At 39.8% G+C, this 24,406-nt stretch overlaps 2 protein-coding genes across 3 annotated transcripts in view; one reads left to right on the top strand and one right to left on the bottom strand.

The window, feature by feature from the left end:
• Positions 1 to 24,406, top strand: part of CDH13 (cadherin 13) — a 793,216-nt gene that overhangs the window by 657,161 nt on the left and 111,649 nt on the right. The gene's annotated exons all lie outside the window — the stretch shown is intronic.
• MLYCD (malonyl-CoA decarboxylase) lies at positions 277 to 23,109 on the bottom strand. Its single transcript, XM_061475032.1, has 5 exons — positions 22,564 to 23,109; positions 12,234 to 12,346; positions 11,478 to 11,634; positions 10,831 to 10,980; positions 277 to 1,003 (listed from the first exon to the last, which is right to left on the bottom strand). Exons 1-5 carry the CDS (start codon positions 23,092 to 23,094, stop codon positions 470 to 472), a joined length of 1,485 nt encoding a protein of 494 aa, XP_061331016.1. The 5' UTR covers positions 23,095 to 23,109; the 3' UTR covers positions 277 to 469.

The following is a 24,406-nucleotide window of genomic DNA, read 5'->3' as shown; positions in this document are numbered from 1 at the left end:
ATTATTGAAATAAAACTGTAGATTAGTGTTTTGCTAATATATTAGAGAAAAAAATTACCTTTATTTTGTACTTCTTTCCAGGTACTTTGGTACTAATGATCTATACCACTATTATGCCAAAAACGTGCAGCTCCTTTTAAAGATACAGTTTATACAGGTTATCAAGACTAATGGTACAGCTCAAGTATTTTCTATCCAAGTTACCACTGAGCTGTAACTGAGAGAATTTTACTCGCTTTTTAATACATACCTCATACATGCTTTTTAATACATACCTCATACATACATATTTGCACATAATAGATATCTAGAACTTGCAGTGGCTCAATCACAGTCAATCAGGCTTTGAATATATGACAAAGTAAGCAAGACTGGGAACCTAGGTAACCTTTCATTGCACTGAGCTGAGTAAATTATTACAGGTCTTTATAGGTGAGGAACACTTGTTCTTGCTTTTCATAATATTTAATTAAAGCTTGCTGTTTTGCTGGAATTGAGACACCAAGGAAAGAACCTGCTCTGAGGCTTTAATCTGTTTACTGCCCAGGTATGCTGCACTGTTGCTGGCTGTATCCTCTAAGAAGTACCTGTAGTTTACCATCATGCCACACGAAGCAGCAATGCCCCGAGGGCTTGTGTCTGCCATCCAGTTTATCCGCCACATCACAGAACCATTCTGAAGATGAAAATTTGCTACTGGATTAAGGGCATAGCCACGATGCTTCTCTCCATACAAGTACCAGGCGCAGAGCCTCATAAATGGTGAATGGAGCACTTGAACTAATTTCTCTGATCTCACCCACTCATTGTTATTTAAGATCTTCTTCAGTGTTTCAGTAGTAGTGTCTCCTGTGATCTCAGAGATTTCTTGCCATTCTGATTCCGTAAACAGTTCATTTCTTCCCAGTTCTTTTGCTTGTGAGGAGAGGAGACCAACAAGCCATTTTGTGAATCCTGGTATAGGTGAAAGAGTAGAGAAAGCTTTTATCTGAGGAAGTTCTTTCTGCAGACAACAGGAGAGAGAAAAGGAAAAAATAAACCACCAGTTTTGTTATGATTGACAATGAGAAGTTTTGAGTGAAAGAACAGCTGATACCCTTTTACCTGATGACAAGTGATGACTGGGGATTCTGAGAATTAAATGATACACGCAGACAAACACATAATAAAAGATCACCTGCCCGTAACAGGTTAGTGCTTAGAAAGCACTTGGAGAACAAAGGAGATTTTAACCTTTAACCCTGACTGAACTATATTCTATACACATCATCTGTTCAAAAGTACTTCTGCAGTACTTACCAAGGCTATGTTCTGATGCAGGATTTCACAGGCAGAAATCAACAAATGCAATCACATGCTATTAAGTTATTTGGAGGCATCAAAAATTTTAATAATAAACATACAAGTTTTCAAAACCTTTCAAATATATGTAAAACCCTTATGAAATATCATTTTTATATGTAACTACCTTTTTTAAATTAAAAGCAGTTTATTATTTCAGTCTATTTGTAAAATCAGGAAAGAAATGATTTCTAGATTTTCATGGACAGAAGTATGTCCTGAGGATTTGAAAGAGGGGCTTTTTATACACAGGCCAGCTACTTTTTATGCTATACCCAAACTACACATATAACTACAAATATAACAAGGGAAAGTGTAGAGTCCTGCATCTGGGCAGGAACAACCCCAGGTTCCAGTATAGGTTGGGAAACAACCTGTTAGAGAGCAGTGTAGGGGAGAGAGACCTGGGGGTCCTAGTGGACGACAGGATGACCATGAGCCAACACTGTGCCCTTGTGGCTAAGAAGGCCAATGGCATCCTGGGGTGTATTAGAAGGGCGGTGGTTAGTAGGTCGAGAGAGGTCCTCCTTCCCCTCTACTCTGCCCTGGTGAGACCCCATCTGGAATATTGTGTCCAGTTCTGGGCCCCTCAGTTCAAGAAGGTCAGGGAGCTCCTGGAGAGAGTCCAGCGCAGGGCAACAAAGATGATTAAGGGAGTGGAGCATCTCCCTTATGAGGAAAGACTGAGGGAGCTGGGTCTCTATAGTTTGGAGAAGAGGAGACTGAGGGGTGACCTTATAAGTGTGTATAAATATATAAAGGGGGAGTGTCACGAGGATGGAGCCAGGCTCTACTCAGTGGCAAACAATGATAGGACAAGGGGTAATGGGTACAAACTGGAACACAAGAGGTTCCACTTAAACTTGAGAAGAAACTTCTTCTCAGTGAGGGTGACGGAACACTGGAACAGGCTGCCCAGGGAGGTTGTGGAGTCTCCTGCCCTGGAGACATTCAAAACCCGCCTGGACGCATTCCTGTGTAACATTATCTAGGTGTTCCTGCTCCGGCAGGGGGATTGGACTAGATGATCTTTCGAGGTCCCTTCCAATCTCTAACATACTGTGATACACTGATAAAATAGCAAGGTTAGAAATACATACTTGCAGTAAAAAAAAAAAAAAAACAAAACATTCCCAGTTTAATACTTGTTTAACAAAATAAAACTTCACTACTCCTAGTAATTTGTGAGTAAAAACTGTTAACTATGTGATCACATAAAGCAAAACACATAATGTGTTAATTCTGGAACACACCAATGGGAAGAATAGGGAAGGTTGCTAAACTCACTGTCACTTGGAATTAACAAAAAGTACATCAGTCAACCTTGTTGAAGGAACACAGGGGCAAGAAACAGAGGGAAGATGGAGCTGAGCTGAAACAATCAGTGTTGATTTAATTACCACATCTACCTATATGAACAGTAAGAATCAAGACATTTATCAACATTACAGAAGTATCTAAATGTCAACAGAAAATTGTCTTTAAACGACTAAAAATGCATTTTTTCTACTTTGAGTGTTACAGAAATAACCATTAAAAAGTCATCATCGCTCAAATGCTACCTCACACTAGCAAATGTTAATGGAACACACGCTGCAGGGTTGTTGGAATTGCACCTGTGAGGCTGCATCCTTAGGTACCGCTGTGCCCCACACCACACCGCCATCTGCGTGCTGTGCCATGAGGATGCAGAAGCCAGGAGCACAGGCTGGAGCCATGCACCATTTGTAAATACCTTTAATAACTGAAATAACATTCAGCCAGTTATTTACAACACCTTTTTCCTTACCACACAGAGCTTCCCAAATAGCTTAATGCTGTCCTGCTGGCTTCCAGCATTACAAAATACCAGCCAGCTCAAATCTACCACCTCTGCAGTTTTGTGACTTATAATTGTATAAAGTGGCTAACCTCACTTCCTTCCCTTAGCTGAAGCTCTTTAACTATCACACAGATATGCAGGTCAAAGAGCCCTTCTTCTTCGAGACCACACAGGAACAAGAAAGATGGAACAAGTTACAAAGAAACACAGCCTCCATCATCTCCTTAGAGAACTGGACAAAGGAAAAAACAATTTTATAAAACCAATAATTTCTGTGCGTTATTGAACAAAACAACCATTTCTGTAACCAGAGCACCTAGGACATCCTGCCTGTGTCGTATTCTCAACTGCTATTGCTGCCATGGTTAGAGTACAATACTACCAAAGCTCTTCTCCTGTGACTCTTTCACTAAAGGACACGATGATATTTTATTTTTAGTTTTAAGAGTAACTCTGAAGCATAAGTCTGTAGCAAGAGTGCATATGCACTTCATAAAAGTATCATTTGTAAATCTACAGAAAGCAATGTCTGTGGAAGGCAGGTTCTGCTGGTATCTTAGCACCTCTCTGTTCAATTTTAGAGAATACAGCATCTATAAAACAAAAGTTTATCAGGGTTGTGCCCTTACTGCAGACCATGGCTACAAAAGCCATGGATATAGAAAAAATGTTTTAATTAGAAGAATGTTTCTTGGATTAGACAGTTCAGACTTTTTTAGAGACGTTTCCCCTCTGATTTTGAAAAGAGAGCAATGGCTACAGTAATTAAAAATATATATTTGAGGGCAGGAAAAGGGCACAAATGAGAACAAAAATGAGAACAGAACAAACCAACTCTATAGACTTAAAAAATCTTTCCTTTCCCAACCCCACACTCAGTACTTCCCCATGGATATAAAGTTCATTTATCCACAAATTAATTCAAAATAACTTCACATAATGTGAATACAGAATCAAATGTACCCACTATATCTTCCTTTCGTCACCTTTCATCCCCTTCCTGTAGTGTTTCTCAATCAAGAAGTCTATCTAATCATCACATCTGGAATATACTTTCCTTTAAAGCAGCAGGATCTTAATTAGTATGGCAGAGGAGAGTCATGCACAGATGCCCCCTTGTCAGCTACACTTTCCTTGATTCAATGCTAGCTCCTATTACAGAACAACACTTTGAGCCCAAAACAAGAGATCTGGAGAAAGCAGAGGGAGAAAGATGTCACAAAAGGGAACTTTTAAAGGAGACTGGAAAAATACGTCAAGATACTTGCTCCTGGAGAAAAAGCTGAATGTTCCTAGAGAAAAAGCTGATAGTTAACAAGATGGTAACAAGCAGCATCACTTGCTACCATTGTCTCTCCATCAGTGCACTAAAAGCTGACCAGTGGGGACACTGGCTGCACATGGCTGTAGCTTCGCTGCTAAGACAGTCTGCTGTTAAGTAATCTGACCTTTGGCATGTCTGCTCTCACTGCAGTTAGATAAATTTCTGACCAGAAGGGAGGGCCACAATGCCCTTCTGAAGACTCAGTGACGAAGCACCCTCCTGCTTGTCTACACAATAATGATGGATGACAAACTCAGCAACTGTCTAGGATGTGACAGACCTACAAATGAACCTTGAAGTACACAAACACAGACACGTAATCTATAATGAGAAGTACCCTTTTCACATCATCTTTCTTAAGAAGCAACAAGCTCTCCCCAAAAGAGACTGGATTTCAAACTGGGTTTCATTCTTTGTGTCTTCATTCCTGTTGTGCTTTAAAGTCCCTCTTTAGCCCGTAACACAGAGAACACAAGAGATAGGAATACATTGGGAAAAGCTTTTATATTAACCATCTATCAATAAGAAATCCTAGACAGGCTCCAGAGGGAGTACAGACATTACTATTGTGCAGCTGGGGTGAAAAAGAAGAAAAAAAGGAGAGAAAAAGGTTGTTAGAGACTATTTTTCCTCTGGGTAGGGACTGAAGGAATTCAGGATGTGTTTCTTTTCGACCCAAAGATGGGATCATATTTCCTTCAAGTTTTCCTTTTTTCCCAACTGTATTACTTGTTCTAGAAAAAATAGTGCCTTTAAGAACATATTGCTTAGGTGTCTTTCAAGAATTCTTCACAGATGTTTGTGGTTAAAACCTGAGAGGAAAGGAAGCAATGCTGAAATTTGAGAAGCAAAAACTCTTCTTTCAGGTAAAAGGAAAAACTGACTGGGCCAAAAGAAAAGGCTGGTTACCACAAAGTCAAGTCTGGAAGTTTGCAACATCACTGCTAAGAAAACATAGGGTTTGAAAATACTGTTTTGCTACTGAGCATTTCACACAGGAACTAAGCTTCTAGAGAGTAACCAACCTCATCTCCCCACTGCAAAACCCAGAGGGTACCTATGCACCACGCCCAAGGATAAAAGCAAGAATGAAGGGTTTTTTTCCCATATTTGTGGATTAATAACAACCACTGCTAAGTTCCTACTTAAGCAACTGACATTTTGCTTCCTTGGGATGTTGACTGCTCTGTGAATCATTCACTTTCAGGAGTGACATGTTCACCAAGACCAACGCAAAATATTTAACAGGAAGTTAGTTGCTCCTACTCTATCAATATACACAATGTAAAATTGTGAATAATTTTTACTTCTCAGGATAGATAAGACATGGGAAAGTGATCCCATTTTGAAGCTACAGTACAGATTACTACTTATCTGATAAATGCTCTAGTGTAGGAGCTTATCTGAGCAGGCATTTCTTGTAGAAAAATAAATAGATTCAGGGGAGTGTGCACATTTATGTTGCTGGTAAATTGATGTGCTAGTTTCTAAGACTATTGGTGGAGATCCATTAATGTTTATTTTCCTGTCAGAAACCCACACACCATTAAGAAACAGCTGCTCATTTTGTTTTGAGCTGGATTTCTGGGTTTGGTTGTCTTTTATTTATTTGGGTTTTTTTCATTACAGGAGAGTGCAGATTTCTCCTATTATCCATATCTTATCTGAAGCTGTCTTGCACTCTGAAAGCTGTAGTCCAAGGTCACATTTTTCATCAATGAAAGCAAAGTGTGTTTTGGAAATTATGATCTCCCCAGGTCACCTAGATTAAATTAAGGTAGCAATTATCAACAGCCCAACCAGAAAGCTAGAATCTGCCACCAATTGTTAAGCATTTCTATTGAGTCACACAGTAGCTATCAGTTTTCTCTCCCAAATGCCACAGGCTATAAAATTCTAAGCAGTTTTCTCAAAGGCTTCACCACAGTTATCTGTGTCTGTCATCTGCAGACTGAATTGCTATGATGTACCTTCTGCAGAGCTAGAGACCATTTAGAGTGGCTATAAACACATCCTGAATTAAATGTCTGTCTAGTGAGAAATCTGTCTACGCATTCACCAGCACCTATCAGCTCGCTAAAAAAGCACCTGCCTGCTTGTTTCCCAGTGTCCAATTTGGGGTTTGTTTGTTTTCTTGCTAGTTGTCTGAAATAGTTTCAAAATCCAATTCCTTTCCGAGAACAAAACAAGCTTAAATTAAGGACTACAAGAGATTATTTCAGTTGTCAGCTCCCTGCTTTATATACATTAATATAAACACAAGACTACACAATGGACTCATGAATTCAAGCTACTGCTTACCCAAACTAATGTAAACAGGATAAGCTCAGAAAATAATGGAAGCTTGTTTATAAAAACCTTCTGTATTATTTGTGTAGCAAGCTTTTGTTAAGCAACTACCAAAGAAAGAAAAATCTCCTAGTTACAGCAGCTCACTTTCTTCAGGATGCCCTTTGCATGCGACACAAGGTCCTATTCTGATATCCATTATACCCCTCCCCTTCACCCAATTATATTACTGTACTTGCCAAAAATGTCTAGGAGATTAAGGATTCAAACTGCTAACAGTGCACATATAAAGAGATGAAACTGAGGACCCATTTATGTGACTCAAGTTCATACGTCCTCCATCTGCTCAGATTAGTGAAAGACTCAAAAGCAGGGGCCATTAAGGTTTATGCAGTGCCTCAAACTAACAGTGCTCAACACTGAGGGTTGTAATCTTTGCCAGAGTCTCTACCACTGCAGTTTTCCTAACAGACCTAATAAAAACCCATTTGCAAGAAATATTTTCATGAGGGAATCTGTACTTGATGTTCTCTGAAGGTGAGAAGTGCCACCCTACACAAATTCATGTTCAGCAGTGATCAGCTCAGGCAAATTAGCAAGAAGAATATGCTCCATCCCTGTTCAAGGCCAGGTTGGATGGGGTTTGGAGCAATCTGGTCTAGTGGAAGGTGTCCCTGCCTATGGCAGGGGGTTGGAAGTAAATGAGTTTTAAGGTCCCTTCCAACCCAAACCAGTCTGGGATCCTATGATTTCTAAAAATAAAGCTCTATCTTAATTGTCCATGAATGAGATTTTAAGGAATCTGGTAAAACAGAACTTATAGACATAACTTCATAGTGTAGATACCTACTAGATCAATGTTTCCATACAGTTTTTAAAAACCTTGCCAAGTAAAGGCTTCAACGGTGGGAAAAGAAGAATGGCTACTAGCATATGTATAACAGTGCATGTCTTCTTCTGATCTAATAATACATTCATGACAGGTCCAATTTTGAGTTTTTGTCATGAAGAATGACAGCTGAGAATTCAGTTTTGAGGTTACAAGTTGAAGTGTCCCAGCAGGTTAAGTTAAGGCAAAGTCAGATAAAGGATTTTTAGTAGAGGATAAAAAAAGTTTAAACAGTTTGCAATCCCTTGGGAAAACACAAATGAAATAACATTCTGCAGATCAAACAGATATCCACAAAAGTTAACTCAGACAGATTTCAAGTTATAAAGGTGTATTAATCATCAGTGATTCAGATAAAATGAAAAGCAAAATTCTTGATGCCTTCAAAACAGTCTCCTCTTCCCAAAGCATTTTATTATCAGTTAAATTAAGAGTCTCAATTTATGTAACCTGGATTACTTGGTGATTTAGCAGCACTTTTAAAAAAAGATTTGTTTATTGCAAAGCCATGCAAAGGTTAGGTAAAATATCCTCTTCCTGTTTGAGACTTCAACTATGTATTTTTACAGAGTCTGCTAGAAGCTTGCTTAATGAGATGTGATTTCTGACCCAAGAATTTTTTGCTGAGGCTATATTGTTTCAGCTGCTGCCACCAAGTCAACTCAGCACTACTGCTATACCATGTCCCTTTTAAAGTAAGTGACTATAATGCTGCTCTGAAGAATTATGACCAACCTGAGCACAGACAACCTTGGAAAGTCCTTTACTTACAGCAGACCAGAGAGAAAGAAAAATACATGTGTGCAATTAATGCACTGAAGTAGGACTTCCAGAATTTTGGTAGAAAGGTAACATAGACTGCCAATAGTATTACTCATCATATGCCCTGCCTCTGGCCTGAACAATCTAACTTTGTGGAAATTTCAGAGTGAGTATTTTGAAGCCGAAATACACAGGGCTTTCTTCCACTGAAAGGTGAAGTCTGCTTAGATGGGAGTGAAAATGTTTACAACAAAAGCTGAATAACAATGAATTACTGAAGTGTATCAGATCATTCTGATAACAGTGTGATGGTGAGGGTCACTTCACGGATGTAAAATACATATTGGGATATGGCTCTTGCAGAATTCAAGACAATGAATTCAAGAACGGTATTTTGGAATGATGAGGAAGAAAACATCAATGAGTGGGAAGAAAGTGGGGAGAAGGGAAAAAAGTATTAACAACATCAAAGAGTGGAAGAAAAACTTAAGAGAACTACATCCATCATAAACACTACTGGATTATCCTTCTTGCATTTTTCCAACCCTGGAGTGGTACACCAAGGTTTATCACCAAGAAAAGGAAAGATGTAGAGGTTAATATTAAAAGGTACACATCCAATTTGCCATATAAAATCTTACTAGTAACAGCACATTTTTCATAACATCTTAAAGCAGTGTATCACATTTCAGTGGGGAGGAAGACCTCCCTCTTTGGCACTGCATGGAAAGCACTTAGCTTTCAATATCAAATACATTATTTAAGCTTGAGGCAATAATTTTATGATTAGAATGCATTTAAAGGCATCTCAGCCAAAATGTTTCCTATGATCATGTAGTTGATGAACACGGAAAAAGGGCTGGACTTTACAACACTGACATCTAGAAACTTTGCCCTAAGTGTAAATAAGAAACACATACTTCTGTTGGCCACATCAAATTTTAGAACTCTATCTTGCTTTCAAACTTACAACTTTTCTAGTGTCTTAAGTAATTAATGATGGACAAATATGTTGTCAATAGTTATTTTATGAAAGCAACTCAATTATCCAGGAATTACTTTTCAGATATGAAAGCAGAGAACAGCATGAATTTCTTCCATTTTCTCTTCAGTCAAGATCAGACAGATAACATGGCCTAATTATACCTGGATGACTGCACTTTAGACAGTTAATCTTAAAGGCATTTTGAAAGCAAAAAACAACAAAATTTAGCCAAAATATCTATATAAAACAAAACAAAATAAAATAGCAAGAAAATACTATACTTCAGGGCAGCCAGCTATGATTCAGTAGTTGCCTAAGCAATCATTTTGTAGCTGCAGCAATTTGGTGCATCCAATTTTAAGTTATTTTTGTAAGTAGAACTGAAGTTCTAAATCACAGACAATTTTCCAAACACCATTACTATGCCAGATGTTGGAAGAATGAACTTAAACACAAGAAGTGATCATTATTTTTAAGTGGTAGCTTTGTCAATAATTTAAGTAGTAAAGATCATTAAACAAAGTACTCAACACAGAAATGTGACCGTCTCTTTCACACCACTCCACAAGTAAATTAATTTTCATTCTTTTCTTCTGTTCCTTTCAAGACACTTCTACAAGAAATCCTTAATCTATTAACAATAATCCCACAGCATGCAATGATACTGCATAAGTTCACAGAACTGACTTGAATAAAGTAACTGATTCCTGTAACTTTCAAACGTTAAAGACATCTTCTCTGCTATAACTGCATGAAATTCCCAGGCAAAGAAACCTCTGTCCTTTTTTTTTGGGGGTGTGTTGTTTTTTGTTTCGTTAGGTTGGTTGTTTTGTTTTTAAATAGACATATTCAAGGTAATCATGAAAACTGTATATATAACCAGGGGCAACTCAATATAAAAAACAATAAAACTAATTAATTATTGTACAGGAAGTACTTTTCTTACTGGAGCAGTTGTTAAGATTTTGAAAAAGGAACAGCCAGGTACATTGAAAAGATCAGGGCCTGGAAGGAAGCCTGGTTGCAGGCTCCACTCACTCAACTGAGAGTCAGTAGTGAACCTTACAACACACTACATTGCAAAATACAGCTGTATGAAAGCTACCTTCAATAGAAATGTACTAAATTTTACTTCTCACCAACCTATGCACATGATTGGGCAAACACAAGCAATTCACACAGTACATACCACCTATGCAACAGTATCTACATGTGGTAGACATTTACCAATAGCAGAAGATGTTCTTCCAACCATTCTTTACCCATCTGCAAATGCTGACCTGGTAAGAAGCTGCAAGTGTTTGGGAAGACCCAGCAGTTCCTCGCCTTGAGCAATGATACAAAATGGAAACTAAAACACCAATGTGAGGGGAGCAGGCTGGCCAAACAGCACGTTAAGTACACCCTGCCACACGTACCTGCAGCTCTTTTACAACCCGCTTGATGAGGTAAGTCCCAAGTTCCACACCTTGCAGTCCCTGCTGAGTTAAACTGATTGAGTAGAAAATTGCTGTTGTAATTTTGTCTGCATCTTCTGTTTCTAAAGGTGGCACCTCTTTCACTATGGCCTGGGAAAATGAGAATGAAAAAAAAAAGTTAGTACTAGTTATTACCATCATTACGGAGAAGAGGGCCTTTCTTTTTAACTTGCAAACCTGTTAACACTTTCCCCCACTGTTTATTCATTACTCTCTGTGAGAAACAACAAAACCTATAAAAAAGTATAAAGAGCTGCTTATCCATTAGCAAGTGCAGGAAATAATTGTAATGTGGTTTAAAACTTTGAGGAATAATCATTACTGCTTTGAAGTTTTAATCTCATTTGCTCTCTTTTCTTACATATATCTTATTATTCTTGCCCTTGAGCAAACCCCCAAAATGTCAACTTACATCATACAGGAGATAGACAAAATAATCCTGTAATTTTTAAATGTCACCTCTTTCATCTCTTAAAAAAACTCAATCAAACCCAAATATTCCTAAATTATAAGGAATTATGGACTTTAAAAGAAGTACATTACAATTAGAGCACTTTCCTGTCTACTAAATGCATCAGTGACTGTACCTGGATGCTGCTGGAGATATCACTGGTTAGTGCAACATGCAAGACTATCAGTGGTTCTCCTGGGATTGCACAGTGAGAAAAAAAGTAGCATCTTCTATATGACCCAACTCGACGCTTCATATCAACCCAGTTTCTAACAGGATGCACAGCTTCAGAACTCAATGAGAAAATAAAAACAAAGTAAAATTATGTATTTTTTTTCATTTAGAAATAGGGATCAGCTGCCAGCCCTACAAGCTCAGTACTTTTCCCACTGATGTCAGTGACAAAACTCTCCAATAAAAAAAGGAGAATCAGGGCATAAGTGAAAAAAGTTAAATTCATCAGCAAACTGTGACAAAGCAGATGGTAAAGGCACACTGCACACCCACTCTCTCTAGTTTTCTTTGGGATATGCTTATCACGTATCTGAGATTTCACTTCCACTCTCTATTCACTACAGAATATTTGACTGAGATGACTAAATCCTTGTATGAATCTGAATTGCAAGGGGAAGTGGGAAAAGTAGCTGAGAAAGTCGGAAGAAAAAGCAGCAGAGTACAAGGGCAGTATGTCAGCTGAAGGATCAAATTATGGGACAAATGATCCCCTTCCCTGTTTCCTTAATTTGGTTTTAAACAGTGTTCTCTGTAGTATGTAAAATGCAACTATTTCTCATTTATACTTTGCCTTTCAGTATCTTGAAAATAGAGAATCTGTGCAGTCACAAGCATTTAATAACCTCCTCACTGAGCATTTGCAACTTTTATCACTTACTCACTAATTTTCTGTAGTACTTCACAAGGTGATTGCCAAGTAACCCTTTCCAAGTTCAGGAATCCTGTTGAGAACCACTCTGAAAGCATGTTCTTTAGAACTCCATTCATTTCCTGCAAAAAGAAGAAAGATGGACTAAAGAAGCTTTGTAGAACACAGGGATGTGAGTAAAGATAACCTTTTATTTCAAACTACAACACTGGGAAGTTCAAGGAAACTAACACGTCTGTTTGAGAATACTAACATCTGTTTGAGAGTATTAACCACATGACAGTGCAGCTTTCATCACACTGGACTGAAATGACAACGAAAACGTTAAAGACACTGCCTATAGTAAACTGCAGACAGCAAAATGGAAGATAATGCCAAACAATGTGGGTGAAAAGCAGACAAATATTTGAGCAGTCTTGACAATATGGCTGCATAGGTGCTCAGATTTAGATATTGTGAAAAAGAAAGATGGGGAATTTGATAAACATAAGGTCTTCAATTTCACTGTAATTTTCTACATTTGAATCTCTTCTGAGTATTCAGGAAGATTATTGGTACTGGCTTATTAATTTAATATTAATATCTCTACCTTAGTAAACATTTTTTCCATTGCTCTTTAGGAGAAAGATATTCTCTTTAGAAGAACAGCTATTTACTCAGTCTGCACATGATTAACACATGGCACTTTCTCCTTTTGACAACTCTCCAAAACACGTAACACTTGGAAGTCACTTGGAACACACTCACTTGGAAGTCACTGGAACACATACTGACACATTTACGCACCAGTAAACTACAAAAATGCTTCAGTCTGGACCTCAGCATGGACTGTAGAACTCATCACTGGAGTTGTACATGCCACTCAGGATATAAATTAGAAAATTAGCACCTTTCAACAGGATGAAAATAAACCCATAGGCTTTAAAGAATTCTTCTCTGGAAGGATGAAAATTTTTGAGCAAGAAAAGCAAAACCAGCAGCAGACTACAGAACTCAAAAATCAATATGACATGGAAGAGTATGATACAGAATTAAAGCCAAAGGTAATATGAAACACTTTCAGGAACATTAATAGCAATAATGAATTTTATATTCCCTACTCTTTCCCCGCTGCCTCCATTATTAAGGATTTTTCTGGCTAAAATTCTTTGAGTTTAGAAAGTATTCTTGAACTCAGCATAGCATGAATATCCCCTGAAGAGATTCTAGAGCTTATTTTTCTGTCTTACATTTGCTTTGTATACAGGGCACTGTGTGGTACCAGCACCAGTCTGCCAACAGCCTGATCAGAAGCATAGGCTTGCTTACCTGAAACTAACTTAATAACCATTTATTTAAGAACAAAACCTCCCCACTTTCTATTCAGACTTTTACTAGCCACTGCTGCACATAGAAAAAAATTATGCTACAATGTACTTTAGCTTGCTACATTTAAGTGAACAACAGAAAAAATATATAAATCTATCCAGAAAATGCTACCTAAAACATTTTTCCAAAGCTCAGATGTAGTCTCAGGACTTCCATAAAACAGCAAAAATACTTTTTATTTTTTAACAAAAATAATTTTTTAACTTTGTAACCTAACAAAGATGAAAGCTCTAGAAGCACGTGTCAAGATACAAACATCAAAGCAGGTCCCATTGGCCAGTTTTATTCTTTAATTCAACATACTATAAAAACTAAGTTTCAAACCCTGACTATGCTTGCAGCCAACTGTGATCAGACACTTCCACCTACACCAGTACACCCAAACCCAGAATTACGTTAACTTCCTCCATAAAAACTCCCGAAGTTGATGGTAATGACCACAGCCATGGAGTCTGCAAGGTAAATTCCCAACAAATCCTGGCTCTTTTCCATGCCTGGAGAGTTAAATTTTCCTTCAGCTTCCCTTTTTTCTATCTATTCCTGCACTAAGTTTTGTTAGTGAAATATACCTTTTCAGGCTTTTGTCTGTACCTATCTTTGTTTGCACAGAAACAGCTGCTACATGAATGACCTAGAAGAAAACAGCCATTCATCTGCACAGAACAGTTGTCATAAATGAAAATCTTTTATCTTTCTATATGCTTTTTCAGCAGTATCCTCCAATATAGAAGAAGAGCTTATTTACTGAAACATAAATTGACATATGCTTCACACAGTGAAAATGTCAACTGACTTATTCCAAATACAGGGAGTATCCACCAGGTCACCTCTCCCAAGATTTGTAAATTTTGATGGTCTTTCTTGGTAAAGCCCTGAGTTATATAAAAAATCTGTCCTCAAAGTCTTTGGTGAAACTGTACTACAAGGCTGAACAAAGCCTGCATGTGCCAGTAGAAACAAAAATGTTAAATGAACACAAAACTGAAATATTATAGAAAAAGGAATCACCTTAAGTACATTTATAGGGTAAATGGAAAACAGTGGAAGACACATCATGCACGGCACTGCATAAAGAGAAACCTCTGTAAAAAATACACATATGTGACTATCTGCAAGAAGTGACATTTCCCTCAGGGGAAATGAGGGATCACACTAATCAAAATCCACCCCAGGAATGGACAGGCTTCACAATGTTTCACTAATGCCTTGATTAAAATGTTCCTGCTCTCTTATCTCAAGGTTAATTCCACCCTACACAACAGTAGGTGGTGCGGGGAGTAACATAACTGATGACATTAAGGAGCAGCTACATCAGAACTTGCAACTAGGATAGTTAAGAGAGACATATGCATTATACCTTTCCTGACTAATAAGTAGACCTACTGCACATTTATAGTGAGTTGCATGATTCAAGTGGCTTACTGGAAACATAAGTTAAACCTGTGCTGTCTTACTACCTCAGAAAAGCACACAAATACTATAATATGACATTATTGGGAAAAATGCAGAATTACTGTCATCTCAGTGCACCCTGAAACTTGATGCACTCTGATAATATATCACTCAACTGCATTTAGAGTAGCTGTAACCTATGCTGGCAAAACTGCTTTTGCTGATGCTTCTGGGTCTAATGGATTAAAGAGAAAGCAGAACGTAGAACAAGCTGCACCATGAAGAGCCCTTAATTGTCTGCGTAACAGTACCTACAAAAGAGGGCTCTTTCTGGCACAGCTAAATCACACAGGGCTTGCAGCTCCTGGGCAGCACCCCTCAGTGAGTACTGGCTTGCAATCCCAACAGGGCTTTTATCAGCAACAGTTTATGCAGAAAAGCTGACTTTCAGTTCAAGTACTCTCTCATACGCAGATTGGTTTTAATAGTCTACTGTCCCAAACAAGCATATTCTGATTTTTTTTTTTTTTTCATTCTGGCTTTAAGATGCTTCCCTTGTGAATCCCTGGTTTTGCATGGCTCTGAACTTTTTAGAAAATAACCATAAATCCTTTTAGTCGAATACCCTTCAGTGTAGTGAAAGTCTCCAGGTCTTCCAGGACTCCCTGTCTGCTTTTCTTTCACAAGGGTACACTGCAAACCACAAAAAAATAAGCTAGAGTTGTCAGACCTAGGGTCAAACTTACAGGTTCCTATTGCTCTCTTGTCGTTCTTCTGCTTTTTGGAGCACCATTTCAAGCTGCAGTCTAGCAGCTAGGAGGAAAAACTGCTGATGGCTGCACTCCTGCTAGTCATTACTTTGAACATACAGCTCTGCATCTATTGGCAGTAAACAGGGCTCGGATGGCAACGAGTGACTTGGCGGAAAGCCAGTTATACTGCACAGAGACTGGTAGAAGTGGAAAACATAGGAATCATTCATTTTGCTTCTTCGAAGCACCTACAGGTTTAATAAGCATGCTCCATATGACAGAATGTAATGATGCCCAACTGCACCAAAGGCTCCTTTTCAAGATGCAGAACACATTACAGAGCCACTACAGGTCCAAGATACAGCTGTATAAAAGCAACACAATTGTAACCAAAGAAGAAAGTGAAGCAGATGTGCTTTTCGTAATGATCATGAAAGAAAGGAAAGTTTTTGATGGGGAACTACATCTCAATTCTGTCAGCTGTAAATAATAATGCTTTATAAAATAACAGGGCAGCAGGCAGGCCAAAGAATTAGAATAGTTGCAGCTGGAACGACAATGACCTTCTCACCCAACTGCACATGTTGACAACACTTCTTAATGCAGAAAGACATAAACCACTTTATACTATAAAAAATGTGTTTAATTCAAATAATCTGAGCAAAAATTGAGTTGTGATTAATATCCTAAAATATACTAAGTTTCTGAAAGGCTTGACTCCAACAATAACGGTCTTGGCTTACGTCCTCTTATTTTGTAAACTTAGTTCTGAGTAAACTCTTATTTTCATTTCAGAGGCCTAATCACAAAATTACATATCCAACATTTCATTAAAAAGAAAGCACACATTTATTATCAAGCATCCCAATTTCAAATTTGAGCAACAATACATACTCCCAGTTGTATTTAAAATTACCAGCTATACTTCAGTTTCTATTAGCTAAGCATAATAACTATGATTCCTTTTCTTTTCATCCTGTGTTCTTGCTACAAGACAGCAAGTTAGAAGCTTTTTAACTTTCACATCAGGTCCCTATTTATTGAGCAACAAATGAAACTGTTATGAAAAAAAATATTTTTATTAACAAAAACCGTCTCTCTGAAGAAGGAACTACCAATTTCCATTTAAAACTACTAAAAAAAAAATAAAACACCCCTACAATGAAAATTCATACGCAGGTATTTAACACAAATATAATATGAACCAGCAGTAATTAACACTTCCCGCATATCAGATAGCTCACTGTTAGTTCCTGGTTAGATATCCAACAGGGCTACCAGCCTCACAAGACCTAAAAAAATGCACTCATCAGCAAAGCAGGATTCAATAGTGCGACACAAATAAAAGTGACTTTTCCTGCTTTTTTACTGCTAACAGTAATTACTGCAGAGGTAATGATAGTGTTGAAAACTTCCCTGGCTCTGTGTTTTATATTGTTTGATGTCTTATTCCTAAAAAAAAAAAATTAAAATATATAATTTATCCCCCCTCGTTTCAGCTCATTTAGAAAAGTGCGCACTAGCATTTTTAAGTGACTTAATCACCTGTATACGTTATTTCACTGTAACCTGTTGAACAAACACAAAATATAAATGCTCCATCAACCAATACTTAACAGCCCAAGCTGCTTCTCTGTTGATACGTTTCGAGGAAATAGGAAAATATTTCATACTTACAACACAGCAGTGGGTAATCCTCCTTTTAACAGGCCTTTCAAAATGCAAAGTAAAAGCCAAGGACTGTATAAGAAATATTTTAGTCACTTTGGACAAAAACAAAATCCCAGCAGGCATTTTAATGCACTCCGTAATTTTCTTCCAGCATTAAGAAGATCCATTTAACTTTATTTCCATATTTCATTGTCAGTGTGGATGCAAACACACAGACGTTACAGAATTCTGGTTATGCTTTAGTCTTTATACATGTTAGAATTTAAATCAAATTTACAGTAATGAAACAGCTATGCAGGATTTTTGACAGGTAAACACCAAACTTTTTCCATAGAAGAATATCTAACTTCATTTTGTTTCTCTAGTTAAAGGCTTCTTAGATTTTTAAAGCAAACTGTGTCAATATTCAGATTCTCCGCATAGACACTGTTTCACCTGAGAGAACAAATGCTCTAATTCACTGATGAATACTCATTGATGAGACCACAGTTCTTTCAAAGATGTACAAATATCCAAAATAAATACTTCTGTGGATGGATGTAGGCAAAACAAGTATTTCCCCTCCCCCAAAAGCCATGTACAGCCTACACACAAAATATTCTCCCTTAAAGCATGTCCTACCATTGCAAATTTCTCTATTAAAATTTGAAAATATCTTCCTTGATTATACCCAGGTCAGTGTGCAAATCTGTGAGGAAGCTTTAAGAAAAGAAAATAATTCAAGGAAAAGTTCAACTTTGTGTCCCTGCTATGTTTAGGAGCAGCTGCTATGTAGGGAAAAGTACCCAAAACAATTGTGGTGTTTCTTTTTTTTCTATCAGACCAACACAAGACCAAGATCACAGATACACACCAAACACTGCTTAATTATGGAAGGTTTATTTATAAATCAGTATGACAAAAGTACTATCTTTTTCATTATCTTTTGCCAGCAACTTGAACCTTCCTCTGACTTTTTCTACAATATTTGGAAAGATGAAGTATATTTTAAAATCAATAGTTGAACTATTTGCTACCTAAAATAATAATGTGATTTTTTCAACACATATTTCAAATGCTGAAACTGAGCAAGCTAGCAAAATATAAAAAAATCTCAAGAGGAAAACGCTGGCACAGAAGAAGAAGGGAAGGGGAGCGGGTTCTGATCAGTAAGAGGAAGAACTACACTCAGGAAACAGATTTTCAGCATATTTCCCTCTGTAGATTGCAAGGGCTCATCAGAAAAAACAGCTCACTTATAAAGGCAGTGGAAAACCTGTGTGTGCTTTGGTGGAAGGAGGGAAGAACAGAACACATGGGAAGAATATCAGAGAGAAAGGAAAAAAACTCAAACAGCATCAAGAAAGAAGAATTAGGCCCAGTTTTACTGTAATTTAACTTTCAAATGTGCCAGTACTTTGTATTTTAAGTCATCTTAACATTATCCATGAGGCTTACGATAGTTAATAATTGATTCATGTATCTAACAGAAAAGAAAACCCACCTCTTGGACAGATTATGTCCTGTGGGGATTTTTGGTGGATTCTTTGGGGGAAAAAAGGCTGAATAGCTTCAAAAGTACACTTTACCACTAATTTTTTGCCATCTGATTATCAGGAATCTTGTGTCAACAGTATTCACCATCTTTCACACATTGACAGAAAGACATTTATTGTGTCATAACAACTTGTCCCTGAGAACACCTATAATTTTTCTGTCTTGCTCTTGTGATGATTCTGCCTTGTAGTAACTAACAAAATATAAACTAAACCTTATCCTCAGCATGTTCCTTCTCTTTGCAAAACCCATCATAACAAGTATTTCCAGGGCAATCTTCACGGTTTATGTTGAAGATCTACGGAATTCCTCTAGTAAGGTAGCCACTATTCTTCTCAATTTCTTGTAAGTCAGCTTTTTTAACCCAGTTTGCCTTACTCTGGGTCCTGACAGTCAGAGCACTACGACTTCAGACTTCACAGACATTGTGTCGTGGTTTAAACCCAGTCAGGTAACTTGTTCACTCACTCCCAGTGAGTGGTGCCGAGCTGACAACAATCAAGGTCCGTGTCCGTCTTCCCCCCCCCCCGCACCGGGGCTCTCCCCTTCCCCGCTCCCGGAGGAACGGGGAGGAGGATCAAGAGAGTGCAACTCCTACGGGTTGAGACAAGAACAGTCCAGCAACAAATCACCACCGCTACTATCAGCTAAAACAGTGATAAGGGAAAATAACAAGGGAAGAGAATACGATACCACCGGCCAAGAAAACGAGTTCCACCCGGAAGCTCCTGTCCTTCCGGGGTAACTCCCAGTTACCCCCCACCCCGGGCATGACGTGCTGTGGTATGGAATACCTCCCCGGCTAGCCCGGGTCAGGCGCCCCATCTCTGCTTCCTCACAGCTTCCCCTCCTCCCTGGCAGAGCATGAGCCTCACAGAATCCTTGGTCAGGGTAAACATCACTTAGCAACAACCGACAACATCGGCTTCACCAACACTGTTCTCAAACTAGAAGTCAAAACACAGCACTGCACCAGTTAACACAAAGGAAAAAACATGACTGCTACTGCTGAACCCAGGACACATTGCTAAAACAATTCAGTGACTTCAGCGCTCAGAATCTTTCACAAGTCTAATAGTGAGACATTTCGGAGTGTACTGCAGCTAGGCACAGGTCACATAGTACATAAAATCAAAGTCTGTATTTCTACGTTTTCTTCAACTTAAGAGGTGATTTATGAGAGACAACTGAAGATGTGTATACTTGAAGGTAATACTGAACCAGTTTGCAGTACATCACATCTATTTTGTTAATGATTCAGGGACAGTGAAACCAACAGAGCAACAATGATGAGGTAACTTGCATCTTCCTTTTTTAAAATAGTACCTGAAGAAATTCAGGGAGACAAGAATTCATCATATGTAATAGTAAATCCTGATGCAATAACATCCATCCCAAATTCCAGAGCTTTTCTATACCTTTTTTCATCTCTTTCGTAGGGTTAGGGAAACCAGCAAAGAACCATCCTGAAATTGCTCACTACGGGACCCCAAAATACATTTTGTATCATGAGAATAGTTCCCTACTCAAATTCCTTCTTCCTTAATACACACACACACACACACACACACTCCACCCTCAAATCTATAGCCTGAATATTCTTACATATAGTTTTCTCTGTTCTTGATATTTAGCCTCAGGTAAATAGGTAACATCTCACACCTACAGCTTAAGGTATCAAATGCACATGCCCTCACAGCACTTCTTTGCAAATCATTTGCACCAACTAGTAATCAGCTCCACTGCAGAGCCTTCAAGATGGGTACTCCCTTGTGTGCTTATGGTTATTCTGATGCTTACTTGCAATGGAAACAGATTCTTAAAGCTGAACAAGATGCTTCTTTCGGAAGCAAGACATTAGACCTTTCCCAGTCATGCTAGAAAAGAACACTGGAATAGCACATAGTTCTTGGCTGCTGTGGAAAACAAATGAGAATGACCTAAATGAAACTCCAAATTGAAAAGAAACAGTATCCAGATCAAATTCTTAGAGCTAATAGGGTCACAAATAAAAACCAATACAAACTAGTTCTAGCTTAATCTTTCCTGGCTTACGCGCTACTTATCACTAACTCTCATTCTTAGAATATATCATTTATTGAAAAATAAAATTGATCAAGTGCTAAAATGACTGTAAGAACAGATATGCATAGCTAAGCCTAACTGTATGATGAAACCAGTTATTTAAAAAAGGATTTTGAGAAAACAATATAACAGAATGCTTATAACAGCACTTTCATTGATGCTTTAGTTCTACAGACAGTATTTTTCTACTTTCTAACAGCTTTAGTGTGCTTCTGAACATACGGTATTATTTGATGCATGTACACTCAGCTGTTTTACACATTTCTATCTTGCTAATTTTGCAACTTCAGTCTGGTTGTACTTAAAATGATCCAGCTGGATGTGGAATCTTACCAGCACTGTTGCTCCTTCAGTTATATGATGATCATGGATGTTAAGAAACATCCTTTCTTGTCAAACTTAATTTGGATCTGAATTTCAACAAACAAGTTGGTCAATGCATCTGACCAACTTCCTGTCTTTCTTCATGTCTTCTGGTAAGTCCTGCCACCTCCTGCCACTATCATCTCCAATATCATTCCTTCCTCCATCCCCTTGTCACTTCACTCTATCTTGTAATCACTGGGGATCACGAAATCATAGAATTCCAGGTTGGAAGGAACCTCAAGGATCATCTGGTCCCACCTTTCTTGATAAAGCATGACATAGACTAATTGTCCCAGCATCTTGTCCAACCAAATCTCTGGTGGGAAATCTGTCACCTCCCTGGAGAGATTATTCTAATGGCTGGTTGTTCTCATTGGGAAAAAATTTCCTTCAGTGTCCAACCAGAATCTCACCAGGAGTAACTTGTAACTTAACACATTACAACCATCCTTTAAATACTGGAACATGGTGATAAAGACTCTCCTGCGCCTTCTTCTCTCCAGGCTGAGTGAGCCCAGCTCTCTCAGCCTTTGAACGTGTGGCAGACCCCCAGTCCTCTGTGGCTCTTCTCTGGATCCTCTCCAGCCTGTCCACATTATTTGTGCAGTGGACACCAAAACTGAACCAATGCTCCACCTCAACTATTTTCTACATACTACTAAGTTAAGTTGTGACGACTTTTTTCTCCCGTTGGTATTATTCATCATTAGCATTACATGGGCACTGTGTGACTTGCAGCCCTCTTACCAGACTTTAGAGTCGTGCCACTACACATCACTCTTGCAGTAAGCACCTGACACTGCTTGGCAGCCCCATCAACTGCATTATGTCATGCTGCATCATTGTGGCACTTCCTCCACCGCCCTAAGGCAGCCCAGCCTCCCACCACCACCTGACTTTGGAAATCCCACTGCTTTACATCATGGGGTGCTCCCTTCCTGAGCTATCAACAAACCCATCTCCCACTTGTGCCATGGACTACGGAAAAGGCTTCCCTCCTGACACACCACGAAGACCCCAACAGTGAATCAGGGTCTTGGGACACCTCCCAGCCGAACGTGGATGGTCCAGGAGTAGCTCCATGAGTAAGAAGCCCCAAATCACATCCCCTCCAGCCAGCCCTTCCGGGTCTCCATGTCAGATCCACCCGGCTTCAGCCCAGCCCTCACCTTGACATGCGGCCCATCCACCGCCTTGCTCGCCAGCCCCTCCACCAGGTCGCCCCTCAGCTCCACCAGGAAGCGCAGCCCACCCTCGAGGCGGCCCAGGTGCTGGAAGAGACCCCGGTACTGGGGGTTGAGGTAGTAGCGGAGCCGGTCCTCGGCCTGCAGCAGGGCGCCCAGCTCCCTCTGCTGCTCACGGGCCTGCAGCACCTTGGCGCTGAACTCCGCCACCCGCCCATGATCCACGCCGAAGTCACGGGCCAAGCGAGTGAGCAGCTCTGCGCGGGGTGGCCCGGCCTCCAGGCCGCGGTAGTACCGCACGAACTCCGCGCTGCGCAGCTCCGCGGGGGGCGGCGCCTTCTCCTTGGTCTCGTAGGGCGGCAGCGGCGGCACGGAACGGCTCAGCAGCTCCTCCATACCCGCGACGGAGGCACTGCTGGTGCCTGGCGAGCACCGGCACAGACCCGCCGCCACCGAGACGCGGCGCAGCCCCCGCAGGAGGGGCCGCGGCCACAGGGCCCAGCCCAGGTGGCTCATCCCGCACCTCGGCAGCCACGGAGCCCCCGCCTGCAGGACCAGGCCGCAGCACCGCCTTCGGGCGCGCTGATTGGCTGGCGTCACTGACTGACAGCGCTCCTCGCCAATCGGAAGCGAGAAGAGTGTGGCGGGGTTGGGGTGGTGCTGCCGCCATGTTGAGTGTGGCTCACTGTGAGTTGGTTACCTGAGGTCCTCATGGCGGCCGCGTTCACTCATCTCTCCCCGAGTGCCCTTCGCAGTACAAGCCACTGGTCCTTGTATCTTTCTCTCTTGTTGTTCCCATTTTTTCTCTACCCGTGGGTGTTTAAGTCACAGCCTGCACCAGAGGGAGAGGCCTGAGGTGAGTGTGCACTAGGACAGGCACCACCATGAGCCCATGGCCGTGACATGGTTCAGGTGGCATCAAAGGGTAGCGGTGGCATCTGAAAAGGTTTGGCCCCATAGCCATAGGAGGACAGCAGATCTGGGGTCCTGGAAGCCTGCTGGCTCTTGGTTCACGTGGCTGGGTGCTGAGGGTACTGGGGTTGCTTTACAGTTCCAGGAAGCTCAGGCCAGGCCTGCTGGCATCTGTCTGCTCCTGAAGTAAGTGCAGGTAACAGCACGCATTTGATTGTGTAATCTGAGGGCACAGACCTTGAAGCAGTGTGCGCTTTGGGCTCCAGCCATGAGCCCAAAGTCCGTTAAACCAGTACTGTTCGGGAACAAAGGTAAACATACACATGCTGGTCTCAGTTCAGTCTTAGAAAGACGTATTTGCCTCTTTTTGGCATCCCATTACTCTGTCTTACTATTGTTAAATGCCAGTGAAAGCAAGAAAAAAAAAAAAATAGGTTGGATTGGTGTTGGTGAGATCACAGTTGAGCACCAGCTATCCTGAACTTCAGAAGTGCAGGGAATTCTTGACTTTCAACATCTGAAGCAAGAATTAAGGAGGAAATCGAGCCTTCTCTACCAGTAAAGAGACAAAAAAAGGGGGGGAAATGTTAAAAGAAAATAAAACCCCAGAGCACTACCTACTCACAAATTTCCAGAACAATATATTACAGCTTCCTAAGCAAGGAAAAAGATAATAATAAAAGCTATGTGCGCAGTATAGCTGTGAGGAACAGAGGGTCATAAGATAAGCAAAGATACCCTTAAGAGCGGGAAAGCATGACTCAGAAACATTATAATGTATGAAAAATACAGGAGTTTTTTGTAAAGTATGTGGAAAAAAAGTTCATAAAGTGAATCCCACAGGCAATTAATTCAGTTTCAGAAATTGCCTTAATGATTGTACAACTGCATTTTCAGCAAAACTGAAAGCCCTCAA

The sequence above is a fragment of the Pezoporus flaviventris genome, unplaced genomic scaffold (assembly GCF_033815535.1).
Source record: "Pezoporus flaviventris isolate CSIRO_AGI_PZ_B2104156 unplaced genomic scaffold, CSIRO_AGI_Pfla_v1 ptg000082l, whole genome shotgun sequence".
NCBI lineage: Eukaryota > Metazoa > Chordata > Aves > Psittaciformes > Psittacidae > Pezoporus > Pezoporus flaviventris.
The sequence above is the reverse complement of the archived record's forward strand: the minus strand, read 5'-3'. Positions and strand labels throughout refer to the sequence as shown.

Coding starts and splice junctions, on each gene's coding strand:
- MLYCD (XM_061475032.1), bottom strand. CDS start 23,094: ATGAGCCACCTGGGCTGGGCCCTGTGGCCGCGGCCCCTCCTGCGGGGG. Junction 11,635..12,233: donor GTACTACAGAAAATTAGTGA/GTAAGTGATAAA, acceptor TTTCTCATTGAG/TTCTGAAGCTGTGCATCCTG. Junction 1,004..10,830: donor GGGTTGTAAAAGAGCTGCAG/GTACGTGTGGCA, acceptor TGTTGTCTGCAG/AAAGAACTTCCTCAGATAAA.